The following is a 12,839-nucleotide window of genomic DNA, read 5'->3' on the forward strand; positions in this document are numbered from 1 at the left end:
TTTCTCCAACACGGAGACCGCCCTTCAAATGTTATTACTGTACTGTACATTTCTTACCTCTTGCTTTCTAGATGAACTTTCAATGAGAGTTTTGCATTATTCTCGTGATGGGATTAAAAGGCTATCTTGGCAATGGAAACATGGCCATATTTGGGTTATGAAGTAGTCGTGGGCTGGTCCAATTCACATGTGCAAAGAGACAGGGATCATGGACAGCAGAGGGATATGGAGGGAAAGGGTGGCCAAGGGGCAGAAAGAGGCAGGAGGAAGAATTTGCAGCTTTATGATTTTTCCATCTTAAACTCTTTGTTAGACACACTGTACTGTTCCAGTGCAGACATACCACAGTGTTCCTTTAGTCAAGTGCAAGGGTAGGCAACCTTGGCTCTTTTATGACTCGTGGACTTTAACTCCCAGAATTCCTGAGTCAACATAGCTGACTCAGGAATTCTGGGAGTTGAAGTCCACGAGTCATAAAAGAACCAAGGTTGCCTACCCCTGCTTTTAGTGCAACATCTTTATCTGCGTGGTGGAGGTTATGCAGTCGCTAAGTAGTGTCCGTCTCTTCGTGACTCAAAGGATCATAGTACGCCAGGCTCCCCTATTTTCCACCGTCTCCCGGAGTTTGCCCAAATATCCAGTACTGTACAGCAAAAAGGCACTTCACCCCTTCACACGTGAGCCACACCGTCCGGAAATGGTAGGGATACGTTATTTAAACTCCCGATAAAACTACTCGACCTTGACTTTTTGTCATTTTGTTTTATCCTCAGCATGTCCGTCGTCAAAATTTAAAGTATCCATCGAATCGAATATACTACCGTAAATCGATCAACATATAACAGCGAGTTATTCTTTTGCTTTCCTACACGTGAGGCTAGAAAACTCCACGTTCAATGAATTCCCCCCCCCCCTTTATAGCATAGAGATCTCACACCGGAATCAAACTAATTTCCCTCCAGAATTTTCCTTCGGCCTGGCGTCCCTGATGCAACCGGAGGGCGGAAGGCGGAGACAGCGCCGCAACCTCTCGGGCAGCTCAGCTCCGGAACTGGGCCTCGTTAGTTGACCCGGCCCCTTCGGGACTGGCAGCCAATGGTTGCGCCTCGCGTCGCCGGGGCCCGAAAACCGCCTGATTCACAAGCCGGCAAGCGTCTGTATCTGAGCGTCACGCGGCTGTGTGGAAACCGGGACGAAGATGGAGGAATACGCGCGAGAGCCTTGGTAAGCAATGGCCGTGGCTGTGGCTCCGGCCTCTCCCTGCCTGTTTTTTTCTCTCTAGCGGCAGCCGGCTCCGTCCTTAATGGGGCCACCTCGGGACCCGCGCCGTTGTCCTTTCTCCTGCCGCGGCGTGAGGCCGGTCACCTTGGGGATGTGGATTGGTCGAGTCAGCTGTTCCTTCCTCGTAGAGGGCAAGGACTCGGGGCATGCTCGGGGCTGAACGTCTTGCAGCCGACGCGGCTCCTTTGAAAGTGGATCGGAAAGGGATCCGTCGTCTGCGCTTCTTTTAGGGTGGCCGGAACCCGGCGGTCTTTGGGAAGCGACAAGAGAAGGCAGGTGGGAATGAAGTGGCTGCGCGAGGCTTTGTTAGACTGGACCTGCCCTGAGATACTCCTTGCTAGTTTGGCAAACATATCATCTGTAAACATCAGTCCAAATTCTACTCCATCCTCTGCCGGAGGCAGGAGAGTCTGTAGTCTTCAGATGCTGCAGAATTACTGTACAGTTCCCAGCAGCTAACCAATCCGATAATGCAGAACTCTTGATCAATTCCCAGCAGCTAACCAAGGGGCCTTGTAAATCGTAACTCAGCACCCTATGTACAGTACAGGGTATCCCCATTGCTGCTGTTAATTATAATACAATTTGGTTGCTGACACCAGAATAATTGGAGACATATGGTTTCCGGTCATCATATATTGATAAACCAAAAATATCACTGGACCTGTATCAGGGTATGTTGCAATGCTCTCCCCTCAGCACTGTTACAGCGCAGATACCAGTGTTCCTTTAGTGCATCATCTTTATCAGTGGTGATTATTGTGCAGTCACTAAGTAGCATTCATCTCTTTGTGACTCAGATGACATAGTTCGTCAGGCTCCCCTATTTTCCACCATCTCCTGGAGTTTGCCCAAATATCCATGTGGTAGAGAAGTTCAATCAAACACGTCCTTTTATATCATAGATGTTATTTGATAAAGCAGGGTAATCTTATTTTCTTTTTTTAAACAACAATTCTAGGCCTTTCAGATGATTTCTGTTTTGATTTTCTTTTTCTAACAAGGTTGCAAGGTTTTGTTACCTAGTCTCAAGATTGTGGCAGAGTGTCCACAATGAAAAATAACATTGAAACATATACTGTATTTGTCTGTTGGGTTTTGTTTTGATATTTTTGGGATGTGCACTTGTTAGCAAGGTAATGGACATAATACATTGAAGCTGAAGTATCTGAGGAATTGTTTGCTGTGATCTAGTTACAAGATTTATCTATATCTATATTTTTAGTCCCTGGAGAATAGTGGATGATTGTGGTGGTGCTTTCACAATGGGAGCCATCGGTGGAGGCATCTTTCAAGCCATCAAAGGATTCAGAAATTCTCCAGTGGTGAGTTAAAATAATTTCTAGAGTCAAGGTTTGATTACTTTTTCTAAAGTGTTTAAATACAGAGTTTTGGAAATAATGAATTCAGGGCAAATAATTTCTTATATTTTTGAATATATAAAATTATATATAATCATCATCATCATCATCATCTATGCAAAGAAGCTGAAGAAACAGTGGACCACCTGGTAAGCTGTTGCAAGAAGATTGCACAGACTGACTATAAGCAGTGGCATGACAAAGTAGCAACAATGGTGCATTGGAAGATCTGTAAAAAATATCATTTGCCTGTAAGCAAAAACTGGTGGGATCATAAAATAGAGAAAGTCATAGAAAATGATAAAATTAAACTGCTCTGGGACTTCAGAATTCAAACAGACAAGCACCTGCAACATAACACCCCAGACTTAACAATTGTCGATAAGAAAGACAAAAAAGTCTGGATAGTGGACGTGGCAGTGCCTGGAGATAGCAGAATAGAAGAGAAAGAACTGGAGAAGATAACAAAATACAAAGACCTACAAATAGAAATAGAAAGACTGTGGCAAAAGCAAGCAAGGGTAGTACCAATAGTCATAGGCTCCTTGGGTGCAATCCCAAAACAACTGGAGCACCACTTGAACACCATTGGCATTGACAAATTCGCTATTAGTCAATTGCAAAAGGCAGCCTTATTAGGAACTGCTTCCATCCTGCGACGATATCTGTAATACCATCAAACATCCACATCTGCCTATCCCAAGTCCTGGGTAAGGACTCGATAGGTAGACAAAATGCCAAATCCAGTCTGAACATCTGGCTGACTGTGCGATGATCCAATAATAATAATAATAATAATAATAATAATAATAATAATAGTAGTAGTAGTAGTATAAGTAGTAGTAGTAATAAAGTTGGAAGGGACCTTGGAGGTCATCGAGTCCAACCCCCTGCTCAGGCAGGAAACCCTACACCATTTCAGACAAATGGCTGTCCAGTCTCTTCTTAAAAACTTCCAGTGTTGGAGCATTCACCACTTCTGGAGGCAGGTTGTTCCACTGGTTAATTGTTCTAACTGTCAGGAAGTTTCTCCTTAGTTCTGAGTTGCTTCTCTCCTTGATCAGTTTCCATCCGTTGCTTCTTCTCCTGTCTTCAGGCGCCTTGGAGAATAGCTTGACTCCCTCTTCTTTGTGGCAATCCCTGAGATATTGGAACACTGCTGTCATGTCCCCCCTCGTCCTTCTCTTTGTTAAACTAGACATACCCAATTCCAGCAACCGTTCCTTATATGTTTTAGCCTCCAGTCCCTGGAGGCTTATATTTATATTTAAATAATATGAAGCGCATTTTTAAAAAATGCCTGTTCTCTGAAATCATAAAATCATATAATTGTGGAAGGATCCACAAGTATTATGTAATCCAACTCCCTGCACTGTGCAGGAAAAACAACCCATCCATGAGAGTGGCTGCTCAGACTCTTCTAAAAAACCTCCAGAGATGGAGAATTCACAGTATGTTTATTTTTATTTATTTATTAAACAAACAAGCTCATATAGCCATTCATCTACAGAAAAAACTTTGGGCAGCAAGCAAGAATCACAATATAATTAAAACAAAAACAACTAATTATATCCATCAATCATTCTGTGCCAATCCCTTCAGTATCTCAGCTTCAGTGCCTTGGTAAATAGGTCCCAATAGCTCTTCAGCTAGTTCATTCCATGTTGTATAGTTTATTTCATCAGGGTCCTAACCGATAAGCATCTTCTTTTGCTATGTTCATTCCCAGCCTATGCTATTCAGATCACTATTTCTTTTGGATGTAAAGACAGGTAAAATAGGAGTTCCTCTGCTTCTTCTTGATCATTTGCTAAGATTTCTCCCTTTGTGTTAAGCAGTGAAGCTGCTGAGACTTTAGTCTTGCTATTAACAGAATTGAGGAAGCCCATCCTGCTAGATTTTGCTTCTTTTGCTAGCTTTAGCTCATTTTCCGTTTTTGCCTTCCTAATCTTATTGTTATATTTCTAAGCTGAAGTTTTGTAAACTTCCTTGATCATTAACACTTCGTTCCAATTTCAACTGAGCATCATTCTTTTGTATCAGCCTCTTTGTGAGCTGCCTATTTAACCACACTGGCTCCTTTAGATGTCTTCTAGTAATCTAGTTTGCCTTCTCACTGATACTGTTTATGATTTAAATCCTTAATTTCTATTTGAAAATCATCAACATCTTTGCCTTTAAGGTCTCCTTCCTATAGTATCTTCCTTATTTCTTTTAGTTTATTAAAACAGGTTATTTCTAAAATCCACAAGCTGTTTGACTGTTTTTACCAAGTAAAAAATAACATTACAGTATGATCAATGCAAATCTAGGATTTATCAGCCATCTTTTCTTTTGACAAAATTAGTCCACAAGTATTTTAACAGCTAAAGCCTCTTACCACAACCACTTAATGGATTTTTGAGGCTTCTATTACCTGCTTTAAATATCTTCATCTACTTCTGACTGGATTGGTAGTCTGTAACTGACTCTTCATAAGATACCCCTTTTGCTAGTTTGCCCTGTCCTCTTAATCCAGATGCTTTCAACACTCATGTTACTATCACTCCAGTGGACTTATACACACAGTAGTGCTTAAAAGTTTGTGAACTCTTCTGTAGTTTCAATATGTCTCCATAAATATGATCTCAATTTTCTACACATGTTCTAAAACTAGATAATGAGAATCCAATTAAACAAATGAATCAAAGTCCTTGCACCTGCTCATTTATATATTGAGGAAAATGATCCAAAGCTACACATTTGTATGGCAAAACTAGATGAACCTGGCTTTAAGTAACTGGTATGTTCCCCCCACTCCCTTGGGCAGCAATAACTGCAACTAAATGTTTCCAATAATACTGATTCAGTCCTGCACATCGGCTTGGAGGAATTTTTTTTCATTCCTCCTTACAGAACAGCTTCAACTTAGGGGTGTTGGGTTTCCTTGCAGAAGCTGCCAGCTTTAGGTCCTTCCACGACATTTCTCTAGGATTAAGGTCAGGACTTCGATTTGGCTATTACAAAACATTAAGTTTCTTCTGCTTTAATTATTTTTTGATTTTGTGACTTGTCTGTTTTGAGTAATTTGTGAGTAATATTTGTGAGTAATATTTGTGAGTAATATTTGCAATTCATGGTTTCATCAATATCCTAGGTTAGACAGCAAAGCAGGCCCAAACCATGGTAAGGCTGCCACATTTCACAAAGGACAACAGTGGCAACATTGGGCAACAGTATTCTTTTTTGAGAGGTGGCTTTCTCCTTGCAGTGCTGCTATGGACAGTGTTCTCTTGATGGTGTCAGTCAACATTTCCTAGAGTATTTCATTTTATTTATTTATTTATGAGACTTATATACCGCTTTAAGTGCAAGCACTCTCTAAGCGGTGTACACCAGTAAGCAATGTATATATATATTTACATTGCCCCCAACAATCTGGGTCCTCATTTTACCTACCTCGGAAGGATGGAAGGCTGAGTCAACCTTGAGCCAGGTGAGATTTGAACCGCTGACCTGCTGAACACAGTCAGCTAAAGTGGCCTGCAGTACTGCACTCTAACTGCTGCACCACCTCGGCTCTTGCCTTGTTTTTGGGCGATCTTGGTTAATCACTCCTGGGGAGGTAACAGTGATGTTGAATTGCCTCACTTTATACATGATCTGCCTGAAAATGGACTAGTAGAGTCCAAAGTCTTTGGAAATAGTTTTGTAACGTTTTCCAGACTGGTGAGCATCAACAACTGTCTTTCAGAGGTTCTCAGAAATCTCCTTTATTCGAGCCATGACACATTTCCACATATTTGTTTTTTGAAGATCAGACTTTAATAGTGAATTTCCAACATTATATGCTTTAAGTAAGGCAGGACTTCCCCCACTCACACCTGATAATCACCTATTGATTGAAACACTTGACTCTGATTTCCCCTTCAAATAAATTGATAATCGTAGAGATTAATGCACAAATATGTAGCTTTGGATAATTTACCTCAAAAAATAAATGAAGAAGTGTAATATTTGACTCATTAGCTTAATTGGGTTCTCAATCTTTCTATTAAAGTTAGTTTTTAGTACATTTACTAATTTCAATAAAGTCTGCATAATGTATATTTGTCTACAAAATAGGGAATACAAAATCAGAATGATCAATTAAAATTGAAACATCAGAGCAGAGTATAACTGTATAAAGCAGAGTGAAGAATTTGGAGAACTGAGGTACAACAATTTGTTTGATCATTTCTAAGCAAGTCTGTCTTTCATTTTTCTTTTCATTATTTCCACTTTTCTTATGTTTATTTATCACACTTGTATAGCCACCTGACTCTACAATAAACTAAACTGCCTAAACTAATTTTTCAGGGATTTCATAGCTTTAGCTTTACTTTATCTTTTATGATCCAGACTTCATATAAATGAGCATATAAATGATCAGTGAACCAACCTCTAGCCATTTCTTGATACTTTAAACTATAAGATGGTGATGAGTAGAATTTTAGCTTAGTATATCAGTCTCAGGATCATAGCTTAAACTCTGTCGATTGTAAATTGAATAAAAACCTTTGGTATTGCTCTAATAGTGTATTTTTACTTTTTCCAGGGTGTAAATTACCGGTTGCGGGGTAGTTTGACAGCTATTAAAACCAGAGCACCACAGCTAGGAGGTAATTATTGTTGTAATTCTCTGTTTTAAAAAGAAAAGTGATAACATTTCTTGGGGGACATGGCTTTTACTTATCTTTAGTGTAGTATATAACTGAAGAAGGGGGTACTATAGCTGTGCCATTAACTGCCATGTTCTTTTGACAATGAAAAGAAGGGAACAAAAGCCTATTTTCTTTTAAATCAGGAAAAACTAACACTCACATTACATTTGTCAATATATTTTTTACTTGAACATTTCCTTCCTAGGTGGAGAAGGAAGACCACCTCTTTCAAGTACCCAGTCTACCTAAGCAGGGAGAAAAGCATACTTGATAGTTATCTTTCAAGATTTATACTTTGAGAAACTTCTATTGCCTGGCTAGAGAGTAGATTTCTTCTTTTCTCTCTAAGTAAGGAAATAAACTTATTTAGAAGCGTAGATAAATACTTTCAACAAGAATCCTTGTATATTCATTTGTGAGAAAATATGTGTTCAATTCCAACGTGAGGACAAAACAGTTATCTTAAAATAGGGCAAAAGAGGGTAAAGTGTTATCATTGAATGTATGAACTGAGAGCTGGCTTGGCTTGAGTTCTAAACATGTCATAGGCACAAAAGCCACGTGAGTGGTTCTTGATCCAATTATTCTCAGCCCTAGGGGAAAAAAGTGGCAAACAACTTCAAGAAACTGCATGGTCTTGTCCATATAATCACCAGGAGTCCAGAATGGCTTGAAAGAAGAAAAAAAAAATCTTTTATTTATTAACTGAACTACTTTGAGGAATTGAGAGATGAAGATTTTAAACAAATGTATTTGCCCTTTGGAATATCCCTAAGGAGCTCTGGTGGGCATTAATTATACTTCCTTTTTGTGTTAAATTCTTGAATATTTGGTATGTTTCCTCATAACTAAAGATTCTGTTTCTTTTTGAACTTAAATAAAATTACACCAGCTTCTTTTGCTAGAATCCATATTTAAAAATGACCACTAAAACTTTGGTTATAAGTTCTGAATTATTTATCATTCAAATAGGTAGCTTTGCTATCTGGGGTGGTCTCTTCTCCATGATCGACTGTAGCCTGGTGAAAGCAAGAGGAAAAGAAGATCCTTGGAATTCTATTACCAGCGGGGCTTTAACAGGGGCCATTTTAGCTTCAAGAAGTAAGGACCATTATAGAGATACTGCCTACGATAAATTGAGAATGAACGTTTTTTAAAATTTCTGACAATAATTAAAATGAAAAATGATCATTTATCAGTACATATTTTATTATTCTTAATTTTCTGCATTAGAATTTCTTGAAAGGATGGAGAAGGGGTTGCACCTAAAGTTTTGGAGTGATATATGTGACCTTTAGGCTGCAGGATGTATATTCCTGCTATAAAGAATATACACTGTATTTTCAGTGTTTTAGCTTTACATTCCCATTTTCACCAAGTTTTTGGAGAGAATGACCCTTTTCTTCCTTTCTAGTCCCCTCTGGGTTTATTTTATTGCTATCTTTATTCTTTTGTCTCATGCTGTTTTTGTGTTGTGTACTGTTCTTTTGTTTTTAAATGTTTAGCAACTGTAAACTGTCCAATGCTAGGAGCTGGACACTTAATAAATTTAATAAGTTATTATTACAATTATATGGTTGATATTTCCAGCATAAAATGTAATCTGGTGTATTATTATAGGATGATTTTTAAAAATTATTCTAAATCTTGTTTTTTTTGTTTTTGTTTTTTAAATTTATTAGATGGACCAATTGCCATGGTTGGGTCTGCAGCTATGGGAGGAATTCTTCTAGCTTTAATTGAAGGAGCAGGGATCATGTTAACAAGATTTGCATCTGCGCAATTTCCAAATGGTAAGATAATTGCTTAGTTTAATGTGCTGTAAAACCTGATATTTAATTCTCTTACTGAGAAACAATTTTACTTTGTTTAAAAGTTCCATTAAATATTGTGGCAGTAATTTTCATAGCAATAAATAGAAAGCATTCAAATAAAAAATTTGCAGCTACTTAAAAGTATTTGCAAATTTTTAATACTTTCACATAACAGGCATCAAAACGTTGTGTAATAGTGGTGTCATACAGTTGTCAATTCTAGTTCTAACACATTACAGTAATTTCTGAACTGTGGTTGCCTTGCCAATTGCACATTAGCATAGAACAATCATACCCTAAGAATTCCCATTTTCTCCCTTGACCCTAATGAAACATATTCAGAGCAGCAATGTACTGCAGAGTGTTAAATGATTGTTTTTTTTTTTTTTTTTAATTACAGGTCCTCAGTTTTCTGATGACCCATCTCAGTTACAGGCCTCTCCTTTTGGGGACTATAGGCAGTACCAATGATTTCTTCTGTTTCTGCTGAATTTTAAAGTTTTACCTTTAAAAGAAGAAGAAAATGCAGCCTCATTTGAAGATTTTTCATTGGATGTGTACATGTAGATGTTATTGTATTTTTCACAATATTTAAAAGATAATGAATATGAATCTATCACTGTAAATAAATATGAAATGCCTGCAAACTCCATAGATATTCCTTAACTTAAGGATCAAGCAACATATGGATCTGTGGCCTTTTTCAGTATAATGCAAATTACATCACTGGGGATATAACCATGTAATATCAAAATTTACGGAATGCATTAGAAGAATATGTGCTGGTAACAGATATCTGCAGTGAGCTGCATTGTTTCCTCCCAGATAATCAGAAAGAGAGGTGCAAAGTAAAGAAGAAATATTTAATTTCCTTTTAATTTTTTTATAATGTTAATATACTCTCAATAGTGAGATTGAAATATTAAGACAGATCATAATAGTTCTTTACTGAATATTTAAAATAATGTTGGCAAAAGATTCAAGAATTATTTTTGGCAAAAAATCTGTTTTTTTCTTGAGCTTTTTTAATCTTTGGAGAATAAGTTCTATATTTTTGTTCACGTAACAGTGGATGAAATGTTTGTGATCAGATGGTGTAATTTGCATGTCTAAAGTTCCTTACCCTTACCCAACACAATTGTCTCTCATATCAGCCTTATCTGAAACTTTTGTACCGTATTTAAAAATTTTGTCTGTTTTAAATGAGTTTACTATTTTTTCCCAAGCAATTATACAAAGAATATAAATATATTACCTGTTTTAAGACTAAACATGAGAATGAAGTATTGCTTTAACAAGACAAAATGCTCTATGAACTTGTAAAGTAGTTTGGAAAAGTTAGGGATGTACAGCATTTCACATACTAAGGGAAAAACATGTTTCAGGATGCCTGAGGGTGTTCATATAGTATCTGTTAGCAACTTGTTAAAGCAGCCATGTCTTCCTACAATTGCATGGCTGTCCTCCATAATGGTAGCATGATGTTGAGAAAAGACACACTTGGTCTGGCGTTGCTACATGCTGACCTAAATGCACACTAAAACAACTTTACTCCTAGTAATCTAAAATGGGTCCCCAACCCCCAGCCTGTTAGGAAACAGATTGCACAAGTGGTGGGTAAGTGAGCAAAGCTTTGTCTCCACAAGTGTGGGATCTAGGTTGCACATGAAACCATTCCCCCTCCCCCCAGTCTATGGAAAAATTGTCTTCCATGAAACCAGTCCCTGTTACCAGAAAGGTTGGGGACTGCTGATCTAAAGTACTGAACATCCCTATTATAGATCTTATTTATGTGATACTAGCTGTAAAAAACTGGCAACACAGAACAGTCTTTCTGAAGTTAAAATTAAATTATTGCCCTCCAAAGGCACCTATGTCTTACTGTTACATTTTAAAATGCATATTCTGTAAGAATTCACACGTATCAACTTTCTATGCTTTCTGCATTGTCTTGAGGTAGTCAACTGTGGCTGGGCTGCACATTTCAGATAAGCATTTAATTAAAGATAATAGAGAAGACAGCTTAAACTCATTCTCCATGTGGAAAAATTTGAAGTCTTGGATGTTCCTATCTACTCTAGTACAGTCCCAGGATCTTTTGTCATTTTAAGTAAGAATTGAATTTACTGTCTTGCATGGAGATTTACATGTCAATAGTACAATGGGATTCAATAATACTGAAGATTTTTGGATAAACTATTTTAAGAAGTTAGCTCCAATAAATTCACAATTGCTCCAATAAATTCACAATTATCAAATTATTTGGGTTTTTATGTGTGTTCTATTCTTGCAAATTTCTACTTAAATTAAGCCACAGTTGAGATACATGATAGGAGAGACTGTACAACCCTGGAAATATTTTTGAGATACAGTACAATTTTGATATAGTGTGGACAGCTTTTTTACCAGCAGTACTTTAATGTAGGTTGTATTAGGATATATTGATGGCTTATGAATACAAATAGTGACTTTCTTTAGTGACTGCTTTGTACAGTTACAAAAGAGATGAAAAAATAAATTTGTGACCAATCCTCATGTTTAAGACCTTTGCAGGTCTGTAAAGTAAAGTAAAGCTGAAGTAAGTTCATAAGCAAAATTGCAGCTTCACTTAGCAACCACTTCACTTAATGGAGCTGCTTATCCCAATTGTGGTCACTAAACAAGGACCATAATTGGGATTGTAAATATGCATATAGGGATGCATATTTACATCCATGTAAACAAAATACATGAATGAAGAGGATGTTTAATGGGGAATATTGCACCTCAAAATCTAAGGAGGTCAGTAACATCTATTATTTGTTTTTAGAGAACTAATTGCAAGGGAATTAGAATTATACAGAATACTCGGCGGGTAACGTGATGAGAAGGATTTAATCATACAGCCAATTAAATAAGCATTTTTGAGAAGATTCAGTGCTGGGTTAATATATTGCACCAATCTATAACTTATTTAAAATGGGTTTTTTAAAACTGAATTTAAACTTGCCAAATAAAAACAAAATTAAATGTAATTTACCACAAATATAGTAGTCCTCAACTGACGGGCCGCAGCTGAGCCCAAAATTTCTGTTGCTAAGCAGGACAATTGTTAAGTGAGTTTTGCCTCATTTTATGACCTTTCTTGTCACAGTCGTTAAGTGAATCACTAGTTAAGTTAGTAACAGCTGTTAAGTATATCTGGTTTCCCAATTGACTGCTTGTCAGAGAATTGCAAAAGATAATCATATGACACTGGTAGCCTAAGACTAAATACATGCCAGTTTGCCAAGTGTCCAAATTTTGATCATGTGATCATGGGGATGTTATAACAGTCATAGATGTGAAAAATGGACATAAGTCTTTTTCCAGTCCTATCATAACTTAGAACAGTCACTAAACAAATGGTTGTAAGTTGAGGATTAGGTGATCAGGTGGTGAATTGCTAAGTGGTATTGTGATTGGGCTTACAAAATTGGCTAACATGAAATAATGCTACAAAACTCTTAAATTTTTGAATATTCCACTTTTCCTCACACTTTAGGACTTCATAGAACTGGATGAACAAAAAGCTTCCAGAAAAGTCCCTAAAATCAGACCAGATTGTATCACCATAGCTCATATACTGTGCAGTTCACAAATTAATCACTTCAGATGCATTTGATCAATGGTACAAAAAGAAGCTTTTCCTTTTCCCTCCTTTCTAGCTGATTTAATTTTTT

The 12,839-nt window shown here is 37.4% G+C and overlaps 1 protein-coding gene across 2 annotated transcripts; it reads left to right on the top strand.

Annotated features, from left to right (window-relative positions):
* Positions 1–1,066: 1,066 nt before the first annotated feature.
* Positions 1,067–11,399, top strand: TIMM17A (translocase of inner mitochondrial membrane 17A). 2 transcript variants are annotated; one of them, XM_039319180.1, is made up of 6 exons: positions 1,067–1,224; positions 2,507–2,606; positions 7,219–7,282; positions 8,297–8,425; positions 9,007–9,117; positions 9,539–11,399. In XM_039319180.1, the coding sequence occupies exons 1-6, from the start codon at positions 1,199–1,201 to the stop codon at positions 9,607–9,609; spliced, it is 501 nt and encodes a 166-aa protein (XP_039175114.1). In that variant the 5' UTR covers positions 1,067–1,198; the 3' UTR covers positions 9,610–11,399. The 2 variants fall into 2 exon arrangements, with proteins under 2 accessions (XP_039175114.1, XP_039175115.1); XM_039319181.1 differs by lacking the exon at positions 1,067–1,224 and adding an exon at positions 1,260–1,557.
* Positions 11,400–12,839: the final 1,440 nt, after the last annotated feature.

The sequence above is a fragment of the Crotalus tigris genome, unplaced genomic scaffold (assembly GCF_016545835.1).
Source record: "Crotalus tigris isolate CLP2741 ecotype Arizona unplaced genomic scaffold, ASM1654583v1 scf7180000022411.5474196:2289641, whole genome shotgun sequence".
Classification (NCBI taxonomy): domain Eukaryota; kingdom Metazoa; phylum Chordata; class Lepidosauria; order Squamata; family Viperidae; genus Crotalus; species Crotalus tigris.

Excerpts from the sequence above, each read along its gene's own strand:
- TIMM17A (XM_039319180.1), top strand. The coding sequence starts at position 1,199 with ATGGAGGAATACGCGCGAGAGCCTTG. Across the intron at positions 1,225-2,506 it reads GAATACGCGCGAGAGCCTTG|TCCCTGGAGAATAGTGGATG; the intron begins GTAAGCAATGGC and ends CTATATTTTTAG. Across the intron at positions 7,283-8,296 it reads CAGAGCACCACAGCTAGGAG|GTAGCTTTGCTATCTGGGGT; the intron begins GTAATTATTGTT and ends TCATTCAAATAG.